The sequence below is a fragment of the Diadema setosum genome, chromosome 12 (genome assembly GCF_964275005.1).
Source record: "Diadema setosum chromosome 12, eeDiaSeto1, whole genome shotgun sequence".
Classification (NCBI taxonomy): domain Eukaryota; kingdom Metazoa; phylum Echinodermata; class Echinoidea; order Diadematoida; family Diadematidae; genus Diadema; species Diadema setosum.
In genome coordinates, this window is record NC_092696.1 from 10,416,125 (window position 1) to 10,442,043 (window position 25,919).

The 25,919-nt window shown below is 37.6% G+C and overlaps 1 protein-coding gene across 1 annotated transcript; it reads left to right on the plus strand.

Annotated features, from left to right (window-relative positions):
* The first annotated feature begins 534 nt into the window (after positions 1 to 534).
* LOC140236024 (uncharacterized) lies at positions 535 to 25,631 on the plus strand. Its single transcript, XM_072316001.1, has 9 exons — positions 535 to 652; positions 11,574 to 11,625; positions 13,529 to 13,568; positions 20,874 to 20,975; positions 21,792 to 21,974; positions 22,610 to 22,822; positions 23,866 to 23,909; positions 24,665 to 24,737; positions 25,614 to 25,631. Exons 2-9 carry the CDS (start codon positions 11,597 to 11,599, stop codon positions 25,629 to 25,631), a joined length of 702 nt encoding a protein of 233 aa, XP_072172102.1. The 5' UTR covers positions 535 to 652; positions 11,574 to 11,596.
* The last annotated feature ends 288 nt before the right edge of the window (positions 25,632 to 25,919 follow it).

The window sequence follows — 25,919 nt, forward strand, 5'->3', positions numbered from 1 at the left end:
CATGTAATATATTTTGTACGTTCATTACGTACATTATTTCATACTTCACATCTTTATATAAATACCGGTAGATATGCATGATTGTATATGAACATGTGTACAAGATAACAAAACGTCATTCCCTGTTCAACGAGTTGCGATATTCGATATGAAGATAGAATCACTCGTCTCAGTCTATCTGCGGTATCTTGTTGCCAGCGCCCGTCGGATCCCCTTACATCACTCTCCGGCGATGTCCCACGAGAATGGTTTCCGCCCTCCTCCTCCTCCTCCTCCTCCTCCTCCTCCTCCTCCTCCTCCTCCTTCTCCTTCTCCTCCTCCTGCTCCCCAGTACAACATCCAGCGCATCTTTTATACTCCCTATCATTCTCGATCTTTCCCCCTCTCCCACCCTTTTTCTCCCCACCCCCTCCCTCTCTCTGCCAAGAAGACCCCTGAGGAAAGGAGAGACGAGAGGGAGAGGTATAGTCGGAATGCTCGCTATCCCTGGCATCTCTCACGCTTTCCCCTCGAGTCGCCATACGGACAGAGCAGGCAGGCCAGGATGTAGCTCGGTGTCAGAGTGCGGGGAAGGGTTTTGCTCTCCACGAATACAAGCCTTGCGTTCAACTCGGACGACCTATATTATCATAGCGAGCTTACCTCCCTGTCCGTAAGTACCTCCTTATACCTACCATATCCGTATTATTTTGTCCTCTCCTACGAAAAACTCCCCGTGCAGGAGTGAGCGGTTTACTTGGAGTGTTTTGATACAATGTTGATAAATGCTCAGTTCGGGATGAGCAATGAAGTGTATCATTTACAATAGAAATAAAGTTCAGTATGAGCCTGTTTTAAGTAAAATCATTAATAAAAATAGAAATCAGCGAGATAGCGTTTCTGAAGTGTTGAAGGATGTCGCATGTGATTGTTAGGAAAAAATTGTCGTTTGTAGGGAAGTCGTCTTGTCTTTTTATTTGTCATTTTTACGAGTCTTAATTCTTATGTCCGTCACTCATCGGAAAAACGATACAATAGTAGTGACAAACTTCAATGTACTTGCCGATAAAATTCCTCGTGAGGAATAAAGTTCAAATTTTTGCTTTATCTAGGAATTATGAATAATATAAACTTTCTAGAATAAAAGATATCCGCACTCGAATGGATCGTCAGATACATTGTTGCCTATTGAGCACACGTTTCACGCCACAAGAAATCTTCTTATTCTATCTTTGTTCGACAATTCTTTTTTTTTTTGTTTTAGATACACACATGAATGGGTGGAAGTGCGCATGGATTGTAATTGAAAAAAAAAAAAATCTCCAAGTCGACCAATGTAGTCTGGGTTCACTGACCGCGGTCATGAGGCATCTCTTCATAATACATGGACTCGAGGGAAGAGTTGGTTGTCAAAATTTGAAACATGTTATGCGGAAGATTTATCTTTCCTGTGTGTGTGTGTGTGTGTGTGTGTGTGTGTGAATTGTCATAATTTAGCGTGTGAAAGAGAAGGTATATACAGGAAATCTGAAATGTGATGCCTGTGCGTCTTAATAAGAATCGTGTTATAAGAACGCAAGTTACATCAAGCCTCAGTTGGAAAATGCAGGAATGGGTTAAATGTTGTTCGAAAAACATACTTTATCTCAACTGTGAGAAGCTATAGGTCATGCTGTTTGATATACAACGTAACAAAGTTCAAGTCAGTACAACTAAACACACCACATCATAACTAAACACAACACATTCATAAATTGTCATTCCTTTCAATTGCAAATTTCAAGTAAGAATTCATCTCATATCAGCATCTGGGCATCCTCCCCCTACTAGCAAGATTCCTCTTATCACATGCTCAACTGTCTTAGTGTGTTCGACAATTCACCCGTGCAATTTTCTGCTATGTTTATGGTTTATTTGTTGAAACGTGGAATATGGAACAATAAAAACAAACAAGCAAGCAAACATCACGATACTATTACGGCACGCTGCAATGTTGAAAGCTAAAACAAGGTAACATAAAACGATACTAGACCAAGAGCACTGGTATGAGATACCCCCCTTCCATCTTGAACGCTCATATTTTTGTCAGAAAACGTTTGTTGACCAGTCCTTATGAATATTCAAATCAGCAAATTGATGATGCCATGCATGCTGACACAATTTCTTATTCATTTTTATATTCAGAAATAACATAAATCGCATATTTCAGCTGCATAAATATAAAACTTGTCTTAACATTACCCAAAATTCAAAAGAACAAATGTTAACTGTGATATATCTTGGTATGGGAACATGCTTTTACTTGTTTTTGCTGAGAATAATTATTCTTCCCAATTTCACGTGGACATACATGAGAAACTGTGAGGGTATGACATCATCAACTCGCTCATTTGGATATTCATAAGGACTGGTCAAAAAATTTGAAATTTCAAAAAAATAATGTCATACCTTTCTTATTCCTGATCGAATTTTTGTCATTGATGTATCATTCTGTAGGAAATATCTTTGTTTTTCTTTTGAAGTTTATTCATTTTGGGGGTGGATTTGGGGTTTGGGTTTCTGCGGTTGCTCGCCGTCATGTATTCTTTGCTTCCATGGCGGCCACGTACAGCAAATCATGATTTCAATTTAACTCAGTTCAGTGTGGAGAAGAATGACCAGCTGCACGAAGATTACCTGCTATCAGTTTATAACTGGATCAGATTGTCAAAAGGATAGCGAATGAAGTATACTAGTTATTGTAGGTGCAGCACATGAAAGTAAAATAAGATCACTGTTTCAATAGAAATCTATTCTATACAACGACAAGGAAGATATTTCCCTGTGACTGAGAAGTTGACAAGGCTAACAGCTGTGGATGAAAACCTGTCAGGGCGTTAGAAGGGGGATTTTACAGCGAATGAAATGAAACAATGTAACGTTTTGCTACTTTAGCATCATGTCAAGGCAAATAATCGTTGACGAATGCGTACGGCGGGTAAATGAATAGCACATTTTCTGCCCTGGCCTTCATTCGGTATTTGATATTTGTTATTTGATATTTGATATTCTTTGATATGATAATTACAGCTGCAGAAAATCCGGATATGCTCATAGATAAATATGTATAAAAACAAACTTTATCAGTACCTTATGTACCATTAGCAGCTTCTCATTTTCCATAAGTTGGTCCTCAACCTGGTAACCACTCTATTTTCTCTCTCTCTCTCTCTCTCTCTCTCTCCCTCTCTTTCTCTATCTGTCTGTATGTCTATCTATCTCCTACGGATGTATTCGTATGCCTAATGAGTTTCCATTCTTGCATCTAAAGCAATTCCTCTTCCTTTTCTTTTTTTCTTCCTCTTGGTCTTTGCGAATTGCAAGTATACTTTATACCACGTGATTGTAGAAAGATTTTGATGTTTTTGTTACCCAAATCCAAAATCTATCTTATATATTGTGTAAATGTGCTGATGCAAATGGGTGTGTAAACGTGCGTATGAATGTATAGTAAGTTATGCACTTGCCCGACATCGTAAACGTTATACATACTGCAGGACCGCTTCATTTCACATTCCAACGCGTCTTGAATCCCACCTTCAAATATTCGATCCTACCCGCTTCTCCCTCACGTCTCAGTTTCAAGACGCTATACCGGTCGACATCCTTGCCCCTGACACCAGTCATCTCCTCCACGATATCCACTGTATTACACAGAGCGCTCAGTGTCGAAGAGTCTCCAATATGAACACATTCAAACTTCCTTAATGCATTAACCCAAACTCATCAAATCAAAATTGATCTATTCCATCATCTTTGTTAATAGATTCGTTCCATTTATATTTCTCTCTATTTCTCTCCCTCTTGATCTCAACATAATTTTCAAACAAACTCTCAATCTATAATGTTTCATTGACATAGCTTTTTTATCTGTCTTTCAATCATACCTCTTCTCAGTAGCTTCCATTGCTGCTTTACCTTACTAGTTTTGCGTTTGTTTGTTGTTGTTGTGGTGGTGGTGGTGGTGTGGGTTTTTTGGTTTTTGTTTTTTGTTGTTTTTTTTTTTTTGCTCACTCCTGAATCTCATTTCACCTTATCGTTACAAATTTGTATAGAGTTACTGACCGAATGATACACGCCTAGAAATGAAATCAACTGCATCCGATCAGATGTTGGCAATACCTCATATATCCGTCCAAGTCACACAATTTTAGAATGGAAATAATGATCTCTTCGACAATATTCTCAGATATACTGTTATACTGTTATACTGTATTAACAAGGGCTTGATATTAGCGGTTTCTAAGGGCCAATAAAATTGATATCGGTCCCCCAAATATCCAAAAAGCTTATCTTTTGGTCGGGCAATCGGGGCAACTAAAATTCGAAATAGAGTTTTACCTTTGCTCTCATTTCAGGCCTACCTTTCAAATTCAAAGATTTTAGTGGCCATCAGAAAATATATATATATGTATCTTTTTTTATTTAAAAAATATAATATGATGACATGATAACTATATATGACATTTAAGAATGATTATTGTAATGTAAACACAATGTGGATTACATCGTGTGTTACGTGTAGAAAGACTATCACCACTCATCATTGGCTATCTTACCTATAATTCATTATGTCTATGCACCAAAAATAGCGACCATGCACCGCTTAAAATAATTTGCGGATACCACTCCATCACTTGGATAGTTCTTCTCATCCTTAATACCCAAACCTTCCAACATCAACTGACCTGTTTTGAGGCGTCTTGACTGACGTGGCTTCCATCCCATCAACTGACGTAAAACCGTCGCGGTGGTTATGGCTTTTCCGGATTGGTCATTAGAGGCTAGACCGCATTGCACTTTCTATTATTATACCAGAAGAATATTCCTTATACTCATGGTAGACGTGACACTTGAACGCACTTGATCTCATTTGAGCCGACAAGAGCTAGGCAAAATCGAAAGTGCTCAAAAGCCACGTCAGCGGAGGTATCGACCTTTTTATATACATACATTATGTATAAGATTATAATTTTGTATATGGATGATAATGCTTATATGAATCGAAAACCAAGAGGAAGCAACAATATTCGAAAGTCAATCAATGCTTTGTAAAAAGGATAAGTCGGGATCTCTTCTGCCATTTGCAGTCTAGTATAATGCACTGCTCCTTCAATTTTGTGATCTATTAATAGGCCTATATGTATAATGTATATACACAAATAATTGTGTGCGTTTGTGTCTGATTTATTATGTTTGTGTGCTTGTGTTTAAGGTATTGTTTACCACTGAAAACAGCAAGTGATTTAAAAAGAAAAGTTGAGTTATCACAAGTGATGGATATATGTGGGTCAGCTGTATCACAAAGCATCCTACCATATACAAAATGCGGAATAAAGCTTAGAATATAGCAAGATATCACTATTTTTTTCTCAATAAACCATAACTCACACGGTTAATTCTAGAAGCAATTTTGTTCTAACTATTGTCCACATTTTGTGTAATAAACAATACTTAGCATTGATTAAACTGACGAACATCTTTACATTGGTTGTTTCTATCCCTATCTCACATTTTAGAAGAAGCAACAATGCTGAGCTCTTGTTTAAAGTCCAAATAGTATATAATGCCATGAATGTGGCGATTTATAGGAGATACTTCCTTCCAAGACACAGAAGTTGAATTAGAAGACCCCATTTATATCGGAACACACACTCGGGTTTTTACCCCGTAAAATGTAATCGCCAAGTAAACATGTTTTTAATAGTAATTCTTTATTACTCTACTCTACTCTACTCTACTCTACTCTACTCTACTCTACTCTACTCTACTCTACTCTACTCTACTATAATCATTATTACTCAAGGTAGCACCGTTCTGGTTATCAACTGGGGTTTATAAAATGTAGCATTGACGAAAGAAACACTTAAATGTTGTATATAAATGAATATATTCGAGCGGCACACAGCCCCATATGTGATTACTTTATTTGTTGGGCATTATGTACAACAGGCCATTTAACCATGTTTAGATTATGCAAGTGGCGATAATCACAGACTTTTCTGTTCGATTTCCCATGTTTGACGCCGTAAACCAATGGCGTCGTCAACCAATGCCAATGGCGCCTTGTGCAATTGGCGCCAGTGCATGGTTTATTTCCAAGTAATCTATATCTGAGGAATCCGTTCTTCTATACATGTAACTTATCAGTAGCGAGAGAAATAAAGCCTCATTATTTTGTGTCATCTGTAAATTTATGGGGTTTTTTATGTTTCAAACAAGAGTGTGTGTGTGTGTGTCCGCTCCTCAAGCGGCGATCTTGCCAAAGGGATGCATCGAAGTGGCGTAAGTGTATTAAAAGATCGATGCGTTCTCGCTCTGTTCATACCCAGCACACATACCGGCACGGATGATACGTGCTTACACGCATAAACACTGACCAACATAGCAGTGTTCATTCATATACCATTGCGTATAAACATCCCTCATGCTTACTGCGGAGGTAACATTTGATACCCTCCCCCCCCCCCCCCCATCAGTGCGACAAAAGGTTGTGTGCTCGGGTAGCATTTTTTTCCGTGCTCCTAAATAGGTCTTGTGGTAGCGGCTGTCTCAAAATTCATTCATACGAGAATTGCACAGAAGTTCTCAACTATATCCAGCAAGCAAAAGTGGGTTTTATACAAGTTAAGAACACAGACGCACGATTTTCCGATTCATGGTCAGCGTTTGATCTTTAATAGGGAAAGGTAAATGGCTATAGCGATGTTTGCCTATTCTCAGTCACGTAAGCATCAAAGACTGAGTGACAAATCGACTGCCAACTAACCCCTAAAAATAACATCACATATTTGCAGAGGGAGCGATGAGGGCCTAATGGTGAAACAACAAATATATTACCCATATTTAGATATCTACTTCTGTTTACAAAGTTAAAGGTAAACCGGAACAATGACACTAATGTCGAGTGCAGTTGATCAAAGATAATTTAGAAAAATGTTTATTAACACCGTACCATGACCATCCCGCAGCGAGACGGCGAGACCGTACCAGACTGAACTGGGCAAAGACCTCCCTCTCCCAGCTTGAAGCTCGCCCGCCCACCCTAATTAGGTGATACGCGTCTAACGCAGCAACCCAAACACGTGCTCATCGCCGCTAGCTCGCTCCCATGTGGCACTCATACATCACATCACGTCGTTCCCCGTGGGGATACTGGTACATGTAGGTGACGCAGGCGGGGAGAGCCGAGGGCAGGCAGGAGCGCACCGTTCTCTCGGTGCTTACTGCTCATAACGAGCTGCGGGGTCAAATGAGTTCATATGGTTTGAGACGAAAGTAAATCTTGATATACCGGTAGATGAAATCCACAGTGACGTAACTTGATCGTAAGCAGAACTAACATATACCCCCTTCGATTGCCCCCCCCCCCCAACTCGTCCTACACTCTAAAAACGCAAATGTTGAATCAACATTTAAAAGGGCCGAGGAGTGACAGCATTTTTTGAAGTGTTGCATCCAACTTTTAAGATAACATTTTAAATGTTGAATCTAGCAGGAAAACCAACACTTTGAAAATGTTGTTACTCCTCGGCCCTTTTAAATGCTAATTCAACATTTGTGTTTTTAGAGTGTAGATTGTATTGTTTAACGTATTGCTGCAAAGCACAGTTTGATCTTCATTTTGCACCTTTAGGGCTATAGCTGCAAATCAAACAGTAGTTCTTTCTGTTTTTAAACCCAGTGTAATGGAATCCTGTTCTTTCGTGTTCTGTGTAAGTGTAAACATTTCTGAAAAGAGTTTTCTTTTAAAAAAATAAAATAAAATAAAGCAAAATTTAAAAAAAAAAATATTCAAAAAATCGTTGTTCTGATGCGTACAGGCTGATTTGCTTTTCTTCGGAAGCTTAGATTGTCTGATTCAATCATATGACTGTATGATATCAATTCATGCCATTCTGCAGTCTGTATCAAACTATATTTCATTTATCATCTCCTTTGGGGGTGAAATATCAACGTGTTTTAATGCAGGTCCATTAACCGCAAGAATAAACTCTTTCATAAGTATCGTACAGATCCATCTCCTTAAAACAGATTAAGAAATACTTGTTATCGGAACATATTGACATCCTTAATACGTACAGCCAGGCGAAATTATTTTTCGCGGCAGTTTGTTAGATATAAATCTGACGTGAAGAGTACGTAGAAGGTGATTGACGAGGCGCTCAAACACAAAAAATAATACCGATCCTCCCAACTATATTTCAGCGGACGGCCGCCAGATTAACGACCCGGTCATTATGGCGGAATCTTTTAATGATTACTTTGTAAGTCTTGGTCCACATCTGGCCAGTAAAATCTCGAAATCATCAACTGAATTTTATAAATATTTAGGTAATAGGAATTCTCAATCAATATTTTTTGAACCAATTGTTGATGAAGAAATTATAGATATTATCAAGAATTTGAACGATAAAAAAAGTTCCGGATATGATGGAATTACAAATTTTCTTTTAAAAAATATTTTAAGTGAAATCATTTCTCCTCTTACATACATTCTTAATCAATCTTTATTTAATGGCAAAGTCCCCAATAAGGTGAAAGTCGCAAAAGTTGTCCCTATCTTTAAGATGGGACAAAAAGATTTGGTGAATAATTACCGACCAATTTCTTTGTTGACTTCAATCTCTAAAATTCTTGGAAGGGTGGTTTACACACGATTATCAAAATTTCTCACAAATCATAACATTTTATCGGATTCTCAGTTTGGTTTCAGAAAACATTACAACACAATCCATGCTTTACTTACTTTTATAGACAAGGTATTTTAAAATTTTTGAACATTTTGAACATACAATTGGAATTTTTCTTGATTTTTCTAAAGCTTTCGATACGATAGATCACGAAATTTTGTTTTATAAATTGTGTCATTATGGAATCCGCGGGACGCCCTTAGAATGGTTTAAGAGTTATTTAACAGAAAGAAAGCAAATTGTTAATATTAACGGCGGTGATTCGCAATTAAAACCTATTTCATGTGGAGCAGTGCCGTATAATGTGGAGTCCCACAGGGCTCCCTCTTGGGCCCACTTTGATTCATTTTATACATAACGATCTTCCAAAATCATCGCAAATTTTATCATTCATTTGTTTTGCCGATGACACAAGCTTGTTTTTTTTTTTTCACATCGAGACCCTGATGCATAAATTAATATGATGAATACTGAGCTCAGGTCTGTGCAATCCTGGATTTATGCGAACAAATCATTCTTGAACATAGAAAAAACTCATTATATTGTACTCAGTAATTCTTTGAATGTTGTCCCACATGATATCAAAATAAATGATTTATGTTTAAAGCAGGTTAATAACACAAAGTTTTTAGGGCTTTGGATTGACCGAGAATTATCCTGGAAAACTCACATTAAGTTTGTAAGTAAAATTTTATCCAGAAATATCGGAATTTTGAATAAGCTTAAACATTTCTTTTCTGTTTATATTTCGCAGAGTTTATTATTCTTCTTTAATATCTCCACACTTTAATTATGGAATTTGGCGTGGGGAAATGCAATTCATTTATTATTAGATTCCCTCTCCGTATTCAAAAGCGTACATTAAGAATTATAAACCACGCCGGATATTTTGCTCATACCAACTGTTTTTTTCATCAAAACAGAATTCTGAAAATTCCGGACCTATTTTATTATAATCTCGGAATTTTCATGTATAAACTAACAATTAATGAATTACCATCTGTTTTTATCCACATGTTCATAAGGAATCGCTCTATTCTCTGTTATCCTACTCGCCAGAGTGACGCCTATCACCTTCCCCGTACTCGCACTATTTTTTTGCAAAGAAAACAATTATATTTACTGGATCCAGATATTGGAGTGACCTCCCTCAAGATATTACTTCTTCCTTATCTTTATTCACCTTCAAACGCAAATTAAAACAGCTATTACTTAGTGGATACACACTACCAAGTTTTTAGCAACTTTTTTATACTCCCAGTCTATTGTCCTTATCCGCAGCACCAAGTTATTTAATGGTACCGAAACATCAAATATATAGCATTCTTTCAAATTCATGAAGCAGTACCCGCTGCACGCTATAAGGATTAGAACCAACACTTGATGTCGGGCGAAAGCTCGGTGGTCTAGTGAAGATAACGCCTGTCCGGTGATCAGGAGGTGGTAGGTTCGAATCCTGCTCGAGTACGTACGCCCGTGATTTTTTTTTTTTATCATGGCTACTACTAAAACACTGATCAATTCAGTGCTTATTTATGTCGATGTAGGGCAATTTGTCAATCAGTTGCTATAGCATTCTTTTTCAAACACCGCGAGATCCGTATATAGTCTGGTTTGTGCGATATATATGTGGTTCATTAGTTTATTCTTTATCGATTTTTGTACTGGTATGATTTTAGTTGGTCAAGACAAACATATCCGATCTCCGTATAATTATATGCCTATGAATTAGGGAACCCACAGTCTTACAAGCGTTATTATGTAGGCCTCATCGTATTTCTGATACTTACTTGTGACATCTTCATATGATATGACCATATACATTTTTGTCAAGTATGTTTTTTTTTTCTTCTTCTTCTTCTTCAATCAAAAGACATGATTGTATATTTTGTATTCTTGTTTTATTGTCAATAGTTTTGTAATATCATTGAGAAAGTGGAAATATGAAATAAATTTGAAGTGAATATGATGGGAATTACCAAATTGACATGAACCTGAAAAGTACAGCGAAATTACTAGTTATCATAAACTGAGTCATGACTATTATCATTTTTGAAATTATTATTTGCATTTTTCAGTGGATGTTTAAGTGACAACCAATTAAAAGCACTGAAATAGTAATGAGCTAACATGAGACAAGTAATTAGGATAAAGTGGCATGTGTAATATATACACGCGGATTCGAACCAGAGTCGGTCTCCCATGAGACCAACACCCACGAGTCATACAGTCTGCGAGTTCGACATTGAGAAAAAAAAAAGGGTCCATGAGTCATACAGTCCATGAGTTCAACATCAGGTAAAAACAGCCCATGACATTGCACGAGGTTGACATTACACAGACTAATGGGCCTTATTTTCTCAGTGTCGAACTCATGATCTGTACGACTCGTAGGCTGTATAACAGGTGCACGTCACGAGACCGACACCCACGAGTCATGCAGCCCACGAGTTATACAGCTCACAAGTCATACAGCCATGAGTTATACGGCTTACGAGTCATACAGCCCATTAGTTCGACACTAAGCTAACAAGGCCCACGAGACCAACACATTAAGCCCCGTGCTGTATCTGTCGAACTCGTGGGCTGTTTTCACCTAGTGTCGAACTCATGGGCTTTATTTGCCTAGTGTCGAACTCATGGGCTGTATGACTCGTGAGCTGTATGAATCATGGACCTTGTTTCAATGTCGAACTCGTGGGCTGTATGACTCGTGGGTGTCGGTTTAGTGGGATGACCCCGTATGACTCGGGGTCGTATGATACCTAGGTGCTCCATGCACCGCGACTGACAATCTGTGCTCATTTCCAGTGAGCCACAAAACGGTCAGAACCTTTAGTCTGTCTTTTTTCCCCCGCCCAGGTTGTCGTTCCTGCGAGACAGTCATGGCGGACTTTGAGGCCGAGGGGGAGCAGTGAGTATCATTAATCCTTTCTGTGCCATGTAATCAAATTAATGTGCACAAATTTTACACACAAACCTATGGATAGGGAATTATTGTGAGACTCAAAGGGTTAACCATTCGTTCAACATCTTGCGTTTCTTCTTTTTTTTTTCTCGTCCTTTTTCTACTTCTTTTTCTTCTTCTGGTTATTTTTCTACCTCATCTTTTTTTTTTCTTCCTGCGTTTTTTCTTCTGTTTCATCAGCTTCAAAATATTCTTCTTCTTTTTTGTTTTGACAAGCATAAGCAGAATTAGACAATCAGCGGGTGTAATTTCTCGCCAAGTCTTTGAACGTCCTTACAGGAAGCGAGACTATTATTATGGAAGTTTGCAAAATTTACTTGCGCCCGAGCACGATATTATAACACTGTATAGTAAGAAACCTTACATAGAAATTAAAGTCTAGAAATTTTCGTTTGCTAACATAGCAGATCCAAATTTTCATTTCAAATGTTGTCCACTACCAAAATACAGTGTCGTTGTGTACTGATAATTGTTTGGTTTTTTTTTTTGACATTTTTTTTCAGTCATGTATGATTATTCAGCAAGGTCACTTTACAAAGACTATCGAATGAATCGAAAATTAGCTATAGCATAGTAATTGAGAGGATAGAAGATGGTTTTTATCGCAAATCTATTTCTCCCCTGCACTTACATCACCATGTAAAATTTGAAGAAAAAAAAAAACAAACCTTAACATGATGATAACGTTCAAGAACAGAAGAAGATAGCATGAAATAGCAGAAAATGACAAGATTCGTCTCAAACATAATGTGCGTACTAGTTTCCTAGCGGAGAAATCCAGCTTTGGCCTTTCAAAGTATGTATACACATAAGTTTCGGCGCAGTGATTTTAAAAGTGAGGATGCGTAATTCATATTTCTGGTGCCATTTCCGGGTTTCTTCAGCTGACAAGGAAAAAAAAAGGAAAAACAAACAAACAAAAGCCTTCAGCGCAATTTTCAGGTAAAACTTCCGTGGTTTATCGGCTTAAAATCGAAAATTATCTTAACCACATTTGCGGTTGTGCCGGCCCTGCACACAAGTTTAGTCAGATTCACCCAAGTCCCTGGATTAATGAGGAAACATTTTTTTTTTTTCATTTGCATTAGTACCAAAGACGCTTAACTGAAAAGACAGGAAAGTGCACGCTAATCCTGTACAAAACAAATGGACAGTGCCCGATCCTCAAGCGTATTACGCACATTACCTGAGATGTGCTGTCTTTGAAGTTGTTGTTGTTGTTTATCAAGTGTCTTTGATTGTTTTCAGATCATGTTGTTGCCAAATTTTTACCTCCACGAAATAATCCTTATTACTTGAAAACCTTGTTCTTCAAAATAATCCCCTTAATCGAAAAAAAAAAAGCTATGACTATAATTCTTTAATCTTTTTTAGATAATAAAAAATACCACTACCTTTGGAAGTGAATGATGTCTCTAGGTGTACTGAGTTTGTGCTTAGATCTCTTTTGTATCGTCATGTAAGGTAGCCGTTTTGTTTTGTTTCCATTATTATCGGTAAGCACTGTTGGGGCACCCATCCCACTTCATTATGAATATTCATCATCTACATGTATCCGTAATACCGTGGAAATACATGAGTTTTACATTTCCCGGCAAAACTGAACATTTTTCCGTCTCCCGGCGAGACGTTTTTACATTTCCCGTTGATGCAATTTTTCGAGACTGTTGCATTTCCCGGCGATATATTTTTACATTTTATTGCATTATCCAGCGTTCTGGGCACTTACTAGTACAGTATCTTACTGCCTAATGAATATTCATGATGAAGCGGGACGGGTGCCCAAACAGTGCTTACCATTATCATCACGTCCCTTCCTATCTTCCTCTACTCTAATGTCTTTGATTAGTACCCTGACAGAAGAGGAGAAGGCAGCAGAGGATGCAAAGGTACCTCAACATGATTCCATTTTCATTTCAATTTTTATTTCTGGCCACCATCTTGCCACCAATTTTAGTTCTTTCATCATCGTGTATTACAGGTGTAACGTAAAAGGTAAATGTAAAGTTTTTATGTAAGGGAAGTTGCCCTATCAGAACAACTTGTCCACTAAACCAGACGGTTGACAACCTCAATTAAGACTGTTCTTCACTTCGCGCTGTTATATCAAGAGCGGATTGAAGTCTCCTGTTAAATGACCAGAACAATGTCGTGACTTTGTGTAATAGGCAAATTTAAGTTTTGGACTCAACCACAACAACAACAACAAAAGGAATACAGAGTTTTATTTGAAAGCCTCGAGTATAGTGTGATCTTTGAAAATGGCCTTATTGATAATGCAAATATGGCTTTTCCTTATTCTCTATCATTGTTTGTGTAATGCATAAAGTCGTAACTGCCTTTTCAAAGTGCTTTCGTTATGGCGTAGTGGCTTTCTCCTTTAATCTGTTGTTCTTGTGACAACATTTCTCACATCTTTTAATTTCCTGATTACTATCTTTTCGCAAGGTCTGGAATTGAGTAACTTTCTCAAAATGCTACAATTTCAAGGTCTGGTCAGCTCCATTCCATACGGCTGCAATGTCTGATTTTTATCTATATGCTTGATTTTGAATACACAGAGAGTGATTATGAGTATATATAATTTGCAACTCGCACAACAATCTAACCTTCATTTATACATATTATGACCCAGAAGCGAAACTTTTTAAATGATATCATAAATCTGCAAGTGGACGATTAGAAAGTGATCGAACATGTCGAACGAGGAGATAGTAAAAACTGCCTGCTTCCACTAGTATAGTCAAACTTCATATCTACCGAAGATATCTGAATTCGGAACAAGTTTTTGCACGCATGATCAATGGCATTTTGTTGTTCTTTTTGCAGGAACTTCATTGCTTTGCTGGATGGTATTGATTCACCTGCTTGACAGCATGCCAGGACGATCATTGAGCATGTCGCCATTTATTCCAACATCATCTGCATGTCCAACATCATCTCCATGTCGGATTGTTTCAACCACTGCCCCACCCTTTCCGCCCTGGTAGCTAAGAGGAATATTAACCGTCTCTCAACCCCTCCTCTAAATACGATTGGTATCACTTAGAAGCAGGTTGCAGATTGTGCTGAAAAGTTATCCTATCACTACATACCCCTGCCTTTCTAGCTTCACTGACTCTGCCAGGTCTCCACCGGGAAATAAATGGCAAAATATCCCAACTAAAAGTGAGAACAACAGAGACGGCCCTCCTGGTGCTTACACTTCCTTTCTTTTCTCTTTTCGGCATGTATTCTCTGAGCTCCCCTTAGCGCTACTGAACTTTATAACACACATAACGTAAATTTATTATACGAAGTGCAAAAAACTAAGGGTATAAACAATGGAATTAAGAAACTCTCAACAAACCACTTCATCATCATCCAGTGTTTACCCAGGGAGGTAAATCAGCTGAACATCCACATGCTAGCTTTTTAAGCCAAAGGTCCTAGAGGATGTAAATCTATACCCACCATGAATGTTGAAGGTGTCTTTTCTTTCAGGCAAATGCAATACCAGTGGAGAAACTGGCAACGCTGAATAGTTTCTAGTAATTTTTAAAAGTAATATTGGTTAATGTCGTTGTGTACCTGCTTTTGAAGAAAGAAACACATATATAGGATATTAAAAATAAATTAATAATAATAATAATAATAAGGTCTTATTTACCCAGGGTAGCCTCTTCATTGTTACCACTGCTCTACCAGAGGGCCCTGCTCTTATTATTACCCTAGCATTGCCCAGGTACCCATTTATACAGTGGCTAAAAACATCTTGTCCAAGGACGTAAGCACTGGGCGGGATTCGAACGCGGGTCCTCCGATCGGGAGTCGTTATGTTGGGAATTCGAAGTCCCCACAATAGACATTAAACGTTCGTGTCTGCCTTTTGCAACCCTGAAAATTAGATTCCTGTTATAAGCAGGTGTAATGTAGAGGTACCGAACCTTTCCTCAGAATAATAAAAGCGATGGAGGAGATAGATTTCCAGTGAATTTATTCGGGCCCCGGAAAAAAAAAATCCTACCGTTATTCACAGTGAAAATACAAAAGGAAAGGGGTTCTTTTTCTTGAATGACATAGGGTTAGGTTTTCATTTCAGTTTTCATACTTCAGGCTTGTATTTTCTTAAGGTTACATACACGATGTTGTGAGACATTATTCTTCAAAAGGGATTTACGACTTTAAGAGCTGAAGAGCTCTCCTTCTCTCTCCTTGTCTCATCCTCGCTGGACTTCGTCAGTCCGGCGAGTGATCATAAGTTTGCCTTTTCTAACTATGGAAGCACCATGGTCGAGTGGATAAGGCTCTAGATTTGTAATTGGAAGGTCTGGGGTTCGAATCCCACCAGGTTCAGTCATACTTGGACATAACGTTTTGCTAACAGAATCCCTCTTGACCCAGGTGTATGAATGGGTACATGTACCTCATGGTGATGGGGTAAAATTAATGACTGAAACCCTCTATTAAAGAGAGCAGTGTTTACAATGAAGAGGCCACCCCGGGCATATAGGAGCATTATCATAATTATCATTATTAGTATCATTATCATTATTATCATTATTATTATTATTATTATTATTATTATTATTATTATTATTATTATTATTATTATCATTATTATCATCATCATCATCATCATCATTCATTATTGTTATTTTTTATTGTTCTTGTTGATAATATCATTACTATTATTATTATTACCATTATCCATCGTATATTGCTAAATGTCTTTAGTGTTATGACCTACCTTTGTTTAGTGTCCATCCACAGTTCGTACAACAACGTCACTGACATACATTCTCCTGCCACAATTCCAATTCATCAGATGCTACTAATTTGGCACCAAAAAATGCACACTTTTCCACTGTTCATCACGGGCTGAAAGAAACCGGCTGACTCACATGCACATCGATTTTGATTTCGTTTCTGACACATCAAGGAGAACATCATTTCCTGCCAGCACAAAAAAAAAAAAAAAAACCAAGCATGTTGCCTTTTTGTCAAATAGAATTATGTCAAAAGCACTGCTTTGGAGTTTGTAAGAAAATCAAAGGGCCTTGTAAGAGGGAACTTTGCTCATGTGCAAACGAGAGCGATTAACGGACCACGTATCGTTCAACATATATGTCTTACAGTGGACGTGTGACAGTTATGCGGGTTAGGTCTTGTCTTGTGACTTAGAAGAGGTTCGTGGTTCGAATCCTGCAATGGATTGGCGCTTGGCATCTTGGGTAAGACGCCCGCCCTATTTCCTTCCTTCTGAGGATTAAGGCTGCTCTTCCCCTCACCCCCTTTTAACGTTTTTGTGTTTTGAATATGGATCTAGAGAACCAAATTTACCTGCGAACTTTCATTGACTCTACATTCTTACCCAATAAATCAATCTTGGATTTTGCTGGATTTAGTAGTTGCCAGATATCAGTCTTTTTACATAAATGCAAGTGATGAAATTCTTGCTGATATTATATCCCTCAGCAGAAACAAAAACAACAGAGATAAAGACGAAAATGAGTTAGGTCTTCCAGAAAACGACTTTGTCAGGCAGGGAATTTTTCAGTAGCACACTAGCCCTTGCATTTCAAGCATTTAGTGTCCAATCATCCCCCCCCCCAAAAAAAAAAAAAATATATATATATATATATATATATCATTTTGATCAAACAACTGAGATTTCGCTGCGTGAATATGCTAGCGATAGCAAATCGGATGATAATGCCCATAGTTCATGAAAATCCTTTAGTTAAGACTGTGCTGTTAAGATTTCTGACTGATTTTTCATGCCTCGCTTCAAGCACTGTGGGCGCAGTGTGTGTTAATGGGCAGACATTTTACTTCTGAACAAAGATGCACAACGAAGCGCAGCTGTAGGTTTTATTTCAAACCGATGACCCGAAGCTTAAGTCAAAATGAAAACTAACCCGCTAACAGAATCCCTACGTGTCAGCACAAGCTCTTGTCCGTGAACAAAGTGGTACAGTTGCCAACATCTTTTTTTCCCCATTTTTGCTGCTACCGAAGAAAATCTAGCATGAAAAATCTCCCGTCTACACGTTTAGCTATCGTGTTTTTCGTGCAGAGCAATTATCTTTCCAGAGTGATTAATCTTGCCAAATGTTAGCTCAATGCAAGAAGGAAACGAAATACTCTAGTCATTGTGCTTTCCCTCCTATCCAGGCATTGAATGTAAATGAAAAGAAAGATTAAGTGCGACTGGAAATAATACAGGCAGAACCAACAGAAAAGTCATTCCAGTTGTCATTTGTAACCTGGTGAAGATGATATAACTGATATGATCCTTGAATATTAAGTCTCATCGCACAATTCAGAATTGTCGGACGATATAATCATTATGTTGGAATAGATAAATGCAGATTTATATGTTATTTTCAAATCAGGGAATTACATTTGCATAATTCAATGCTATTTGTTGATGGAGGTTTGCATAACCATTTTTTTCTACTCATACAAATTGTGTGAAGATCAGTTCCATTTGCAGTGAAGAGTATATCATTGTGTGCTTTTTCCACTCTCATTCTACATAATTATTTTGCCACCATTTATCATAAAGCGGTTATAGACCATTATACCTGAAAAGCACAATGCAATTTATGTAGCTACTTTTCCTTCATATGGTGATTCAAAACGCATTAATGGTGAACTGAAAGAAAATAAAATTAAAATAGATACACCTCTCTCTCTCTCTTTGTTGTGGATAACAAACTTTCCTAACCATTATGGTGCAAATAGCGCAAACATAATCCATTTCTGAGAGGAAATTTTGAATTCCCTCAGGAAAGTTCCGTATGTTAGTCCTTAAGATAATAAATGACCGATGAATGGGAGGACTTTGTAGCGTGAGATTATAATATTGTGGAAGAAAACAAATATATTTTGAAAGAAAGGTTCAGGTGTGAGTTTCTTCAACTTGTCTCCCTCTACAAATTATATTTGTTAAGATCGCAACTGCTGATCTGTAAATTAACAAACACATCGAAAAAATATGCCTTGTCCGCCTTGGACTACTAATGTCGGAATTTCGGAGCTTGGGTATTCTGTTCTACGTTCATTGTGTCACTGCCGGCAACCAGGGACAGCCCGGAAAGCAGTGGATGACAGGTTCGAGTCCCACTGGTTCTTTTTTTTTTTACCCGACATGTTTGTTAATTCATAGATCAGCAGTTGCGATCTTAACCAAATTAATTTGTAGAGGGAGACAAATTGAAAAAAAAAAAACCTCACACCTCAACAAATATCCTGTCATGTCGTTCGCCGTCGTTATTGTTAAGTGATGTCATTTATAATTTGGACAATCAGAGTTATAAAAGACGAGAGCTTGAGCGCGATTGGGATTTACATAAACCTCTCCTGTAAGACATAAGGTTGGTTACCCTCTTTGCAAAGCATCTAGTTTTGTTTTGTATTTCTTTGCTTTATACTTTTGTTTGCAAATACAGAGGAGCTGGCTATTTGAAGACCTGTGAGCTCATAATTTAGAATTCGTGTGGCAGGAGCTATACATTGAATTACAATACACATAACATACATACACAGGTACATAGATGCATTATTATAGACACTTCGTCGCAAGACACTTATTCTTACTGGACTTCTATTCTAATCGTACAAGCTACAAAGGATGTCTTCTATGTTCTTAAAGAAACACACACGCACTGAGAAGTATAATGACTCTCACCTTCATATTCCTCGAGAACAGAGACAAGATTTTGCTAAAAAAAAATTGATATCAGATAGTAAATTAATATCAATTCATCGGCGATATAGGTTATATGTCGCTTATCTACTAGGTTGATAAAATACTGAGACACTCGGTAAATTTTGTTTAATAAGATTTTTCTTAAATCAAACATTCATCATAAACTGCCTGAATATTCTTCTCTCCTCTCTCTAAATACCTTAGGAAGTATACCAGCTCCTTCCAAGACATAATTATATCATCGTCACCTGTCCCTGCATGGTCTGATAGCATAATGGACTTTTTACGTGTGTATTAAATACAAATTTCCAAACCTTTCCCCCCTTAAAACTTATCTTTTATCACTTACATTATTCACACCTTAACACTGATGCATTCTACAAATATAATGACAATCTTCTAGAGGCAGAAATTCAGCTGTAGGGTGCCTGTAAACTTTTTCATTATTATTTCATAGGATAATTATTTCAGTGAAGCAATTATCATTAAGAGGTAATGACCTCGTTTTCATTGGAAAACCTTATCTATTTGTTATGGGAGTTCAAATAAACAGTTTTTACTTTGTATCCTTAATATATCTTCTGCAGGAAGCAAATTTGAAAAATGTGTGTCATACTGCGGTATATTACAATGCATACATAAATCAGATAAAAGATAGGCCATGTGCAGTCTGGAAATATCAAATCAAAATCTACTTCCTCTTATTTTTTATTACAATATATGTAGTAATATTCATTACACCATTAAGACGTTCTTAAGAACTTCCGTGACATTTTTAATGACACACTAATCGACCAATGAAGTTTGCAAGTCCGACCCTCTGTATCCCAAACAATCTCCTCAATGTATGAGAAAAGCGACTACAGTAAGGCATTACTCAAGCATGCAATTTATAATGAATGTGAGTTGAACATGTTTACAGTTAAGTAAGACTATATGATCAACAAGAAAGACGGACAATGGTACCATCTTCCTCTTTCACAAGAATAGTGTGTGAACAAAACACGCCTGACAATAACTCAGGCATGTCAGAACAGTAAACAAAGTCTTGACAAATCAAAGTTATATGGATTACCCCCGTCATTTATCATCAACCTGAATCTTATCACAATCTTATGCGTATAGAGATGATGGTTGTTTCTTATATTTTTCAATTTTGTTTTCTTAGCTGCAATGTCCACTATAGAGAGGATTTCATTGGCCGTCTTCAGGATAAACTTTTGTGAGCTAAAGAGGAGATGTTCCAACGTAGTCATTTTAAACAGAATTAACTTTTTTACAGTAATATTGAAGTGTGAGGACTGACAGAGACGGACAGAAAAGGAAATTCAAGACAGAATGTGCCGTTTTGCTTGCTACTTTGCGTCACCGTGGAGACCTTTCTGACCGTTTTGAATGCATGACACGGTAATCGCTAACGTGTGACCATTCCTCGTACCAGTTGATGTTGTTTTCCATGTGTTTTTCGTGTTATATCCGTGTGACCACGCCCCATTAGAAGAAGCAGGAGTTTAAGGCCGAGGTGGTCCAAGCTCTCATCATTGTTCGCAAAGTCATCGAGAAGTATGACGAAGAAATTGCCGCTCTGAGGAAAAAACGGGTGAGTTGTGTAAAATTGTTTCTTCTTCGAGTTTTACATGTCGGTAATGTTAATTACACGAATAAATATATTCCTGCATATATTTATATTGTGTTAAATGAACTGTCTATTTCAGTTGGATGATATTCAAATTGACACATTTACCGCTTTGTATCATTCATGTTTTGATGGAAATGAAAAAAATTATTGAATTGCATTAGACGAATAAATACGAAAATTGCACTGTGATAAACATTTTACGTAATGTAACGTAAACTATATCGATAATCGACACGAACATTGTTTTGTTCTTCATTGTTTCCTCGTACATATTCGAAATCTCCCGAGAGCGATTGTTGTACGCGGGACGTCATTGCAACCTTAACCACTGTACAAGGAAGTTTTAGCATAATATGAAATATATGATTGAACTTCCATCCCTTTCCCATAAAAAAAAAAGACAAATTGCGAAATGAAATGAAAGGGGTTTTTCTTTATTTATTTGTTTGTTTGTTCATTTGTTTGTTTGTTTGTTTTTTGTTTTTTGTTTTGTTTTACTGAAGTGTAATGTATCAATCCGACGGGGAGGGGGTGTATCCGTCTTACTTGCACATCATGAGGGTATTTCTGTAATTTACAGCATTACAGACGATTGAAGGGTATTACCTAGAGTCTGACATTTCTCGGGAGTAGGTGGACCATGCTCCATGTGTGCACAAAGCATTTTTTTTCTTTAAATGGCCAGTTGACGCCCCCGTCGTTCTTACATCGCGCACATAAATGAACGTTCTCACTTCGAATATAAATTCCAGTGCATTCTTTGTTTCCACGTTAAAGGCTGAGAGGCGAGAGGAACAGAAGTTGTGGCTCGAAAGAATCACGAGGCACGAAGAAGAGCGCCGCAAGCGGCAGCAGGAGGAGAACAAGCGGCTGAAAGAAATGGCAGAACAGAAGAAGAAAGAACGCGAGGAGAGACGCCGCGCCATGCAGAACCCCAACGCCTATAAGAATGTCATGCAGGTTTGATTTTTGAACACTCAATAGTCAGGGGCCGAGGAACTAAAGGGTTTAGGGGTACTGCAGTCCCATCCCCCCCCCCCCCCTCTTTTGGTTACTGGGAAAGAAAAATTGGATTTAAAAAAAAAATGTGCAAAATCCAGAAAACAAACAAATCACGACACCGGCGACTTTCCGAAAGTTACATCCTTAGATTTTTTGAAACAGGGAAAGGGGTGGGGATAGAGGGATTTAAGAAATACCATTGACCTTGATGACATCTGACCCCTCCACCCTGAACAAAAAAAAAAAAAAAAAAAAAAAAAAAAAAACGTTCCGCTGCCTCAGTCACTGAAGAAGAATTGGGAGAACATGAGAAACTGGCAAGATGAGTTCAATGTTCAGAGCATAAAATTTGATCAATGAATTTAGCAAAAATATTAACACTGGATTCCGGTTGACGAATGCATTCGATTCGTCAGTGTGAAATGTGTAAGATGATTTATCACAAGAGACAGAAGCGGCTCAACAAACGTGCCAAATGAATTGAATACAATTATGAGTAAAAAGCATTTATTCGGCAGCCTGGGGGTTGATTTATTTCTACTTTTTAGATGGCGTAGGACAATGATTAATTCACTGACTGTCTCTCTCCGCAGGACGAGCGTGTTCGATTTGCCCGCATGACGACCGAGGAGCTCGCCCGGGAGAAAGAGGAAACGCTGGCGAAGAGGGCGCCAGCCCTGGACCCCGACGCGATGACCTCGGACGACGCCATGCGCGAGATCGCCCGCGACTTGCACGCCAAGATCCTCAAGGCCTTCGGCAGCCTCTTCGATCTCCAGGAGAAGGAGAAGAGGCAGAAATATGACGTAAGCAAAGTTCAAAGGTTCCAAGCAGTAAGTTGCAGATACCACTACAGATATAACCACTAGAAATTACAAGGCATTGACTGTCAATATAAAATGTCACGTCTAGCAATTAAATCACCAAAATGTACGCATTTTTCTTGTTTACACCACACGCATCTTGTTAACTGATGTTATATCGCTCTCTGGCCATTTATTGGTCCTAAAACCAAAGTCAATGAAATGATTTCCCGTACTTCTGCAGAAAAGAGGATTTAAGGGGTGTTTCTTTATGGACGTGAATGTTCAGGTATGATTGAAGTGTTCAAGATTTTGCATGATATATATGGAAGATTTTGATTCCTCTCTTTTCTGATCAAGTTACACGCGGTCATAAGTTTAAGTTGTATAAGGGAAGGTGTCGAACTGGTAAGAGGTTAAACTCTTTCAGCCAGAGAGTAGTAAATACTTAGAATAGCCTATGTGCGAAGGCTGTCGAGGCAACATCAGTTAACGCCTTCAAGTCTCAACTCAATGATCATTGGAAACAAAAGTATAACAAATTTAATCCAGATTGCATAAATTGACCACTCCGTTGATACATCATATGGAACTCCCAAGGCTCAGAATTGGATCGCATTCCTTTGAATGACCCTTTACAGGTCTTTGACGTTTAATTGGGCGTCATCAGGTTAATAACTTTGCAAGATTAACATTGTGGGAAGCATGACTTAACTTCCACCTTCATTATTGAAAGCGTGAATTAAGATGAAAATTATTATATAGCAATGGACAAACGTGATATCTCAATAAAACTCTTCATTTCATTTTATTTAGTATGTTTCCACACAAATCATACAGTGTTGTATTAACAACATCCATCCACGACAATGTAAAGTTAAACTTTAATTACAAGTTCAGTTGTATCTAAAGAGCTTGCTTCCAAAAGGCGCTAAATCCATCATTTTTCAATGGATTTAGCGCCTTTTGGAAGCAAGTTCTTCATTATAATTAAAACAAAAAACTTTTTGTATAATCGTTTTTTCGAATAATGATTTCCATTGCAGATCAATGAGCTGACTACACGCATTGCCGCACTGCAGAATGCCAAGTAAGCAATGATAGGGATTTGATTCAGTGTTCTAATCCCATATGTATAGAAATATTTCACCGATCCTTCATTAACGAATCGACAGTCAACTGCATCAGATGTTAATCTTTTTGTTTAAAGAAGTTATGATAAAAAAAAAACATTTGTGCATACATATATATATATTCCTACATATTCCCTGGAAAGCTGCTCCTACACTGCACTTGTGATTGAATCTTTTAAACATGGATAGAGTTTTACGCAGTTTATCAGATCAATAATTCAACATAAAATTTCATAATGTTGCTCTTCCTTATGATACTTTGTAGCATATATTAATGATATACACACATACGTGCATGCAAACAAATTACATACACACACACACACACACAGCCATATGTGGTTATTATAATGTACATTTTATATGTATGATATATATATATATATATATATATATATATATATATATATATATATATATATATATATATATATATATATATATATATATATATATAATTATATTCCCATTATGATAGTATTGATTGAATACGAAATGCATGCGTCTAACTTTCAGGTGAAGTTTCAAGTTTCAAGTCATTTATCATCATGCACTAAGGCATAAAAACCTTCTCATGGCATACTGCTTTGAGAATGTGTTTGTTTGCATAGCGGGTGTTCAGAACTCAAATTCCTTTAATTTTCACTGTAATTTCGATTATATGCTGGGAACTGCTATTGTATAAATTTCAATCCTTATTGTTTTCTATCAGGTTGAAAGCCACAGGACATGCTGACGGAAAGATCGGAAAAATATCCATCCCATTTGGTGATGTGGCGGAACAAGTAAGATCATGAAATGTGTCAATCTATAGTCCTCAGAAAAGAAAGATTTTTCATATTGTTTCTGTTATACTTTTAACAATTTATGTTTGATTTTGAAAACAAAAAAAGGATCTTCTTGACACAAGGTTCTTCGTTATGATAAAACCCACGCCATTATGACGTAAGAATGAGTTGTTTTATCATTAGTTAGAATATGAGGGTTTATGAATGACTGGTCAAACCCCAGTGGAGATGCTGGAGGAAATAAGTGTTATGCGTCGCCGGTTTCCATGCAAGACGTGCAAAGAGTACGCCTATATGTGTTGGTGAAATAATATCTATAAGCTTTTCAATACACAAACTTCGGTTCGTCCGCCATGTCTTAAACGAAGTTTGCATGTAGTTTTTGAATAGTATGTGTGCACATTATTAGAGTCAGAGTAAGAAAAAAAAAACACAACAACAACAACAACAACAACAACAACAAAATGGCCGGCATGATAAACTACAGACGTCAACCATTCGTACTGCCTAACTATCGAAATTTTATACCGTTACGGTAGTTCAAACGATATTATTGTATACCTTGCAAAATTAGGACTACACATGTTATGCGCATTGTTGACTTTAAAAAACTGTGGACTCTGTTGCATAAAGGTTGAGATCAAACATAAGTCAGACATGTCAAATGTCAAAATCAAACACATGAAAGTTTTTGAATACTGTGTTCTGATTGACTGTTAGGCCTACCTGACTTACGTTTTCTTTTCTTATGTTTGGTTGCATTTTTATGCAATACGCCTCTCAGCTCCACCAAGAGAGTAAAGTAACATATTACTAGTCAACAATTTCTTAAACAAACGAAGTCACCCCGATCTTCCCTTTTCTCTCTCACAGGAGGCTGCTGCCGACTAAGACCCGCCCATTCCCCGTGACGTCATGTCTGGACTGCTACCGTACCGACTGCTGATTGACCACTTGTCCTATGCAGCTAGCATGGATACTAATGAGTTGTTGTCGTCTGCTAAATGAGAAAGATAAAAATGTCACACTGTGAAAGCTGTCACTTAGCAGCCCGAAGGTTTTAGGGCCGGCACCAACCGACTTCAGGCAATAATTTGTCACCGTCATTGCTCCGCTTATAATTAAAACAAAGACAACATACTTTATTGATAGGATCATTCTATGCTGTTAATAAGTGTA

Bases quoted from the DNA above. Each gene is read 5' to 3' on its own strand.
- LOC140236024 (XM_072316001.1), top strand. From the start codon at position 11,597: ATGGCGGACTTTGAGGCCGAGGGGGAGCA. The intron at 20,976-21,791 runs GTGAGTTGTGTA...TCCACGTTAAAG, and splicing joins CCGCTCTGAGGAAAAAACGG to GCTGAGAGGCGAGAGGAACA. The intron at 23,910-24,664 runs GTAAGCAATGAT...GTTTTCTATCAG, and splicing joins GCCGCACTGCAGAATGCCAA to GTTGAAAGCCACAGGACATG.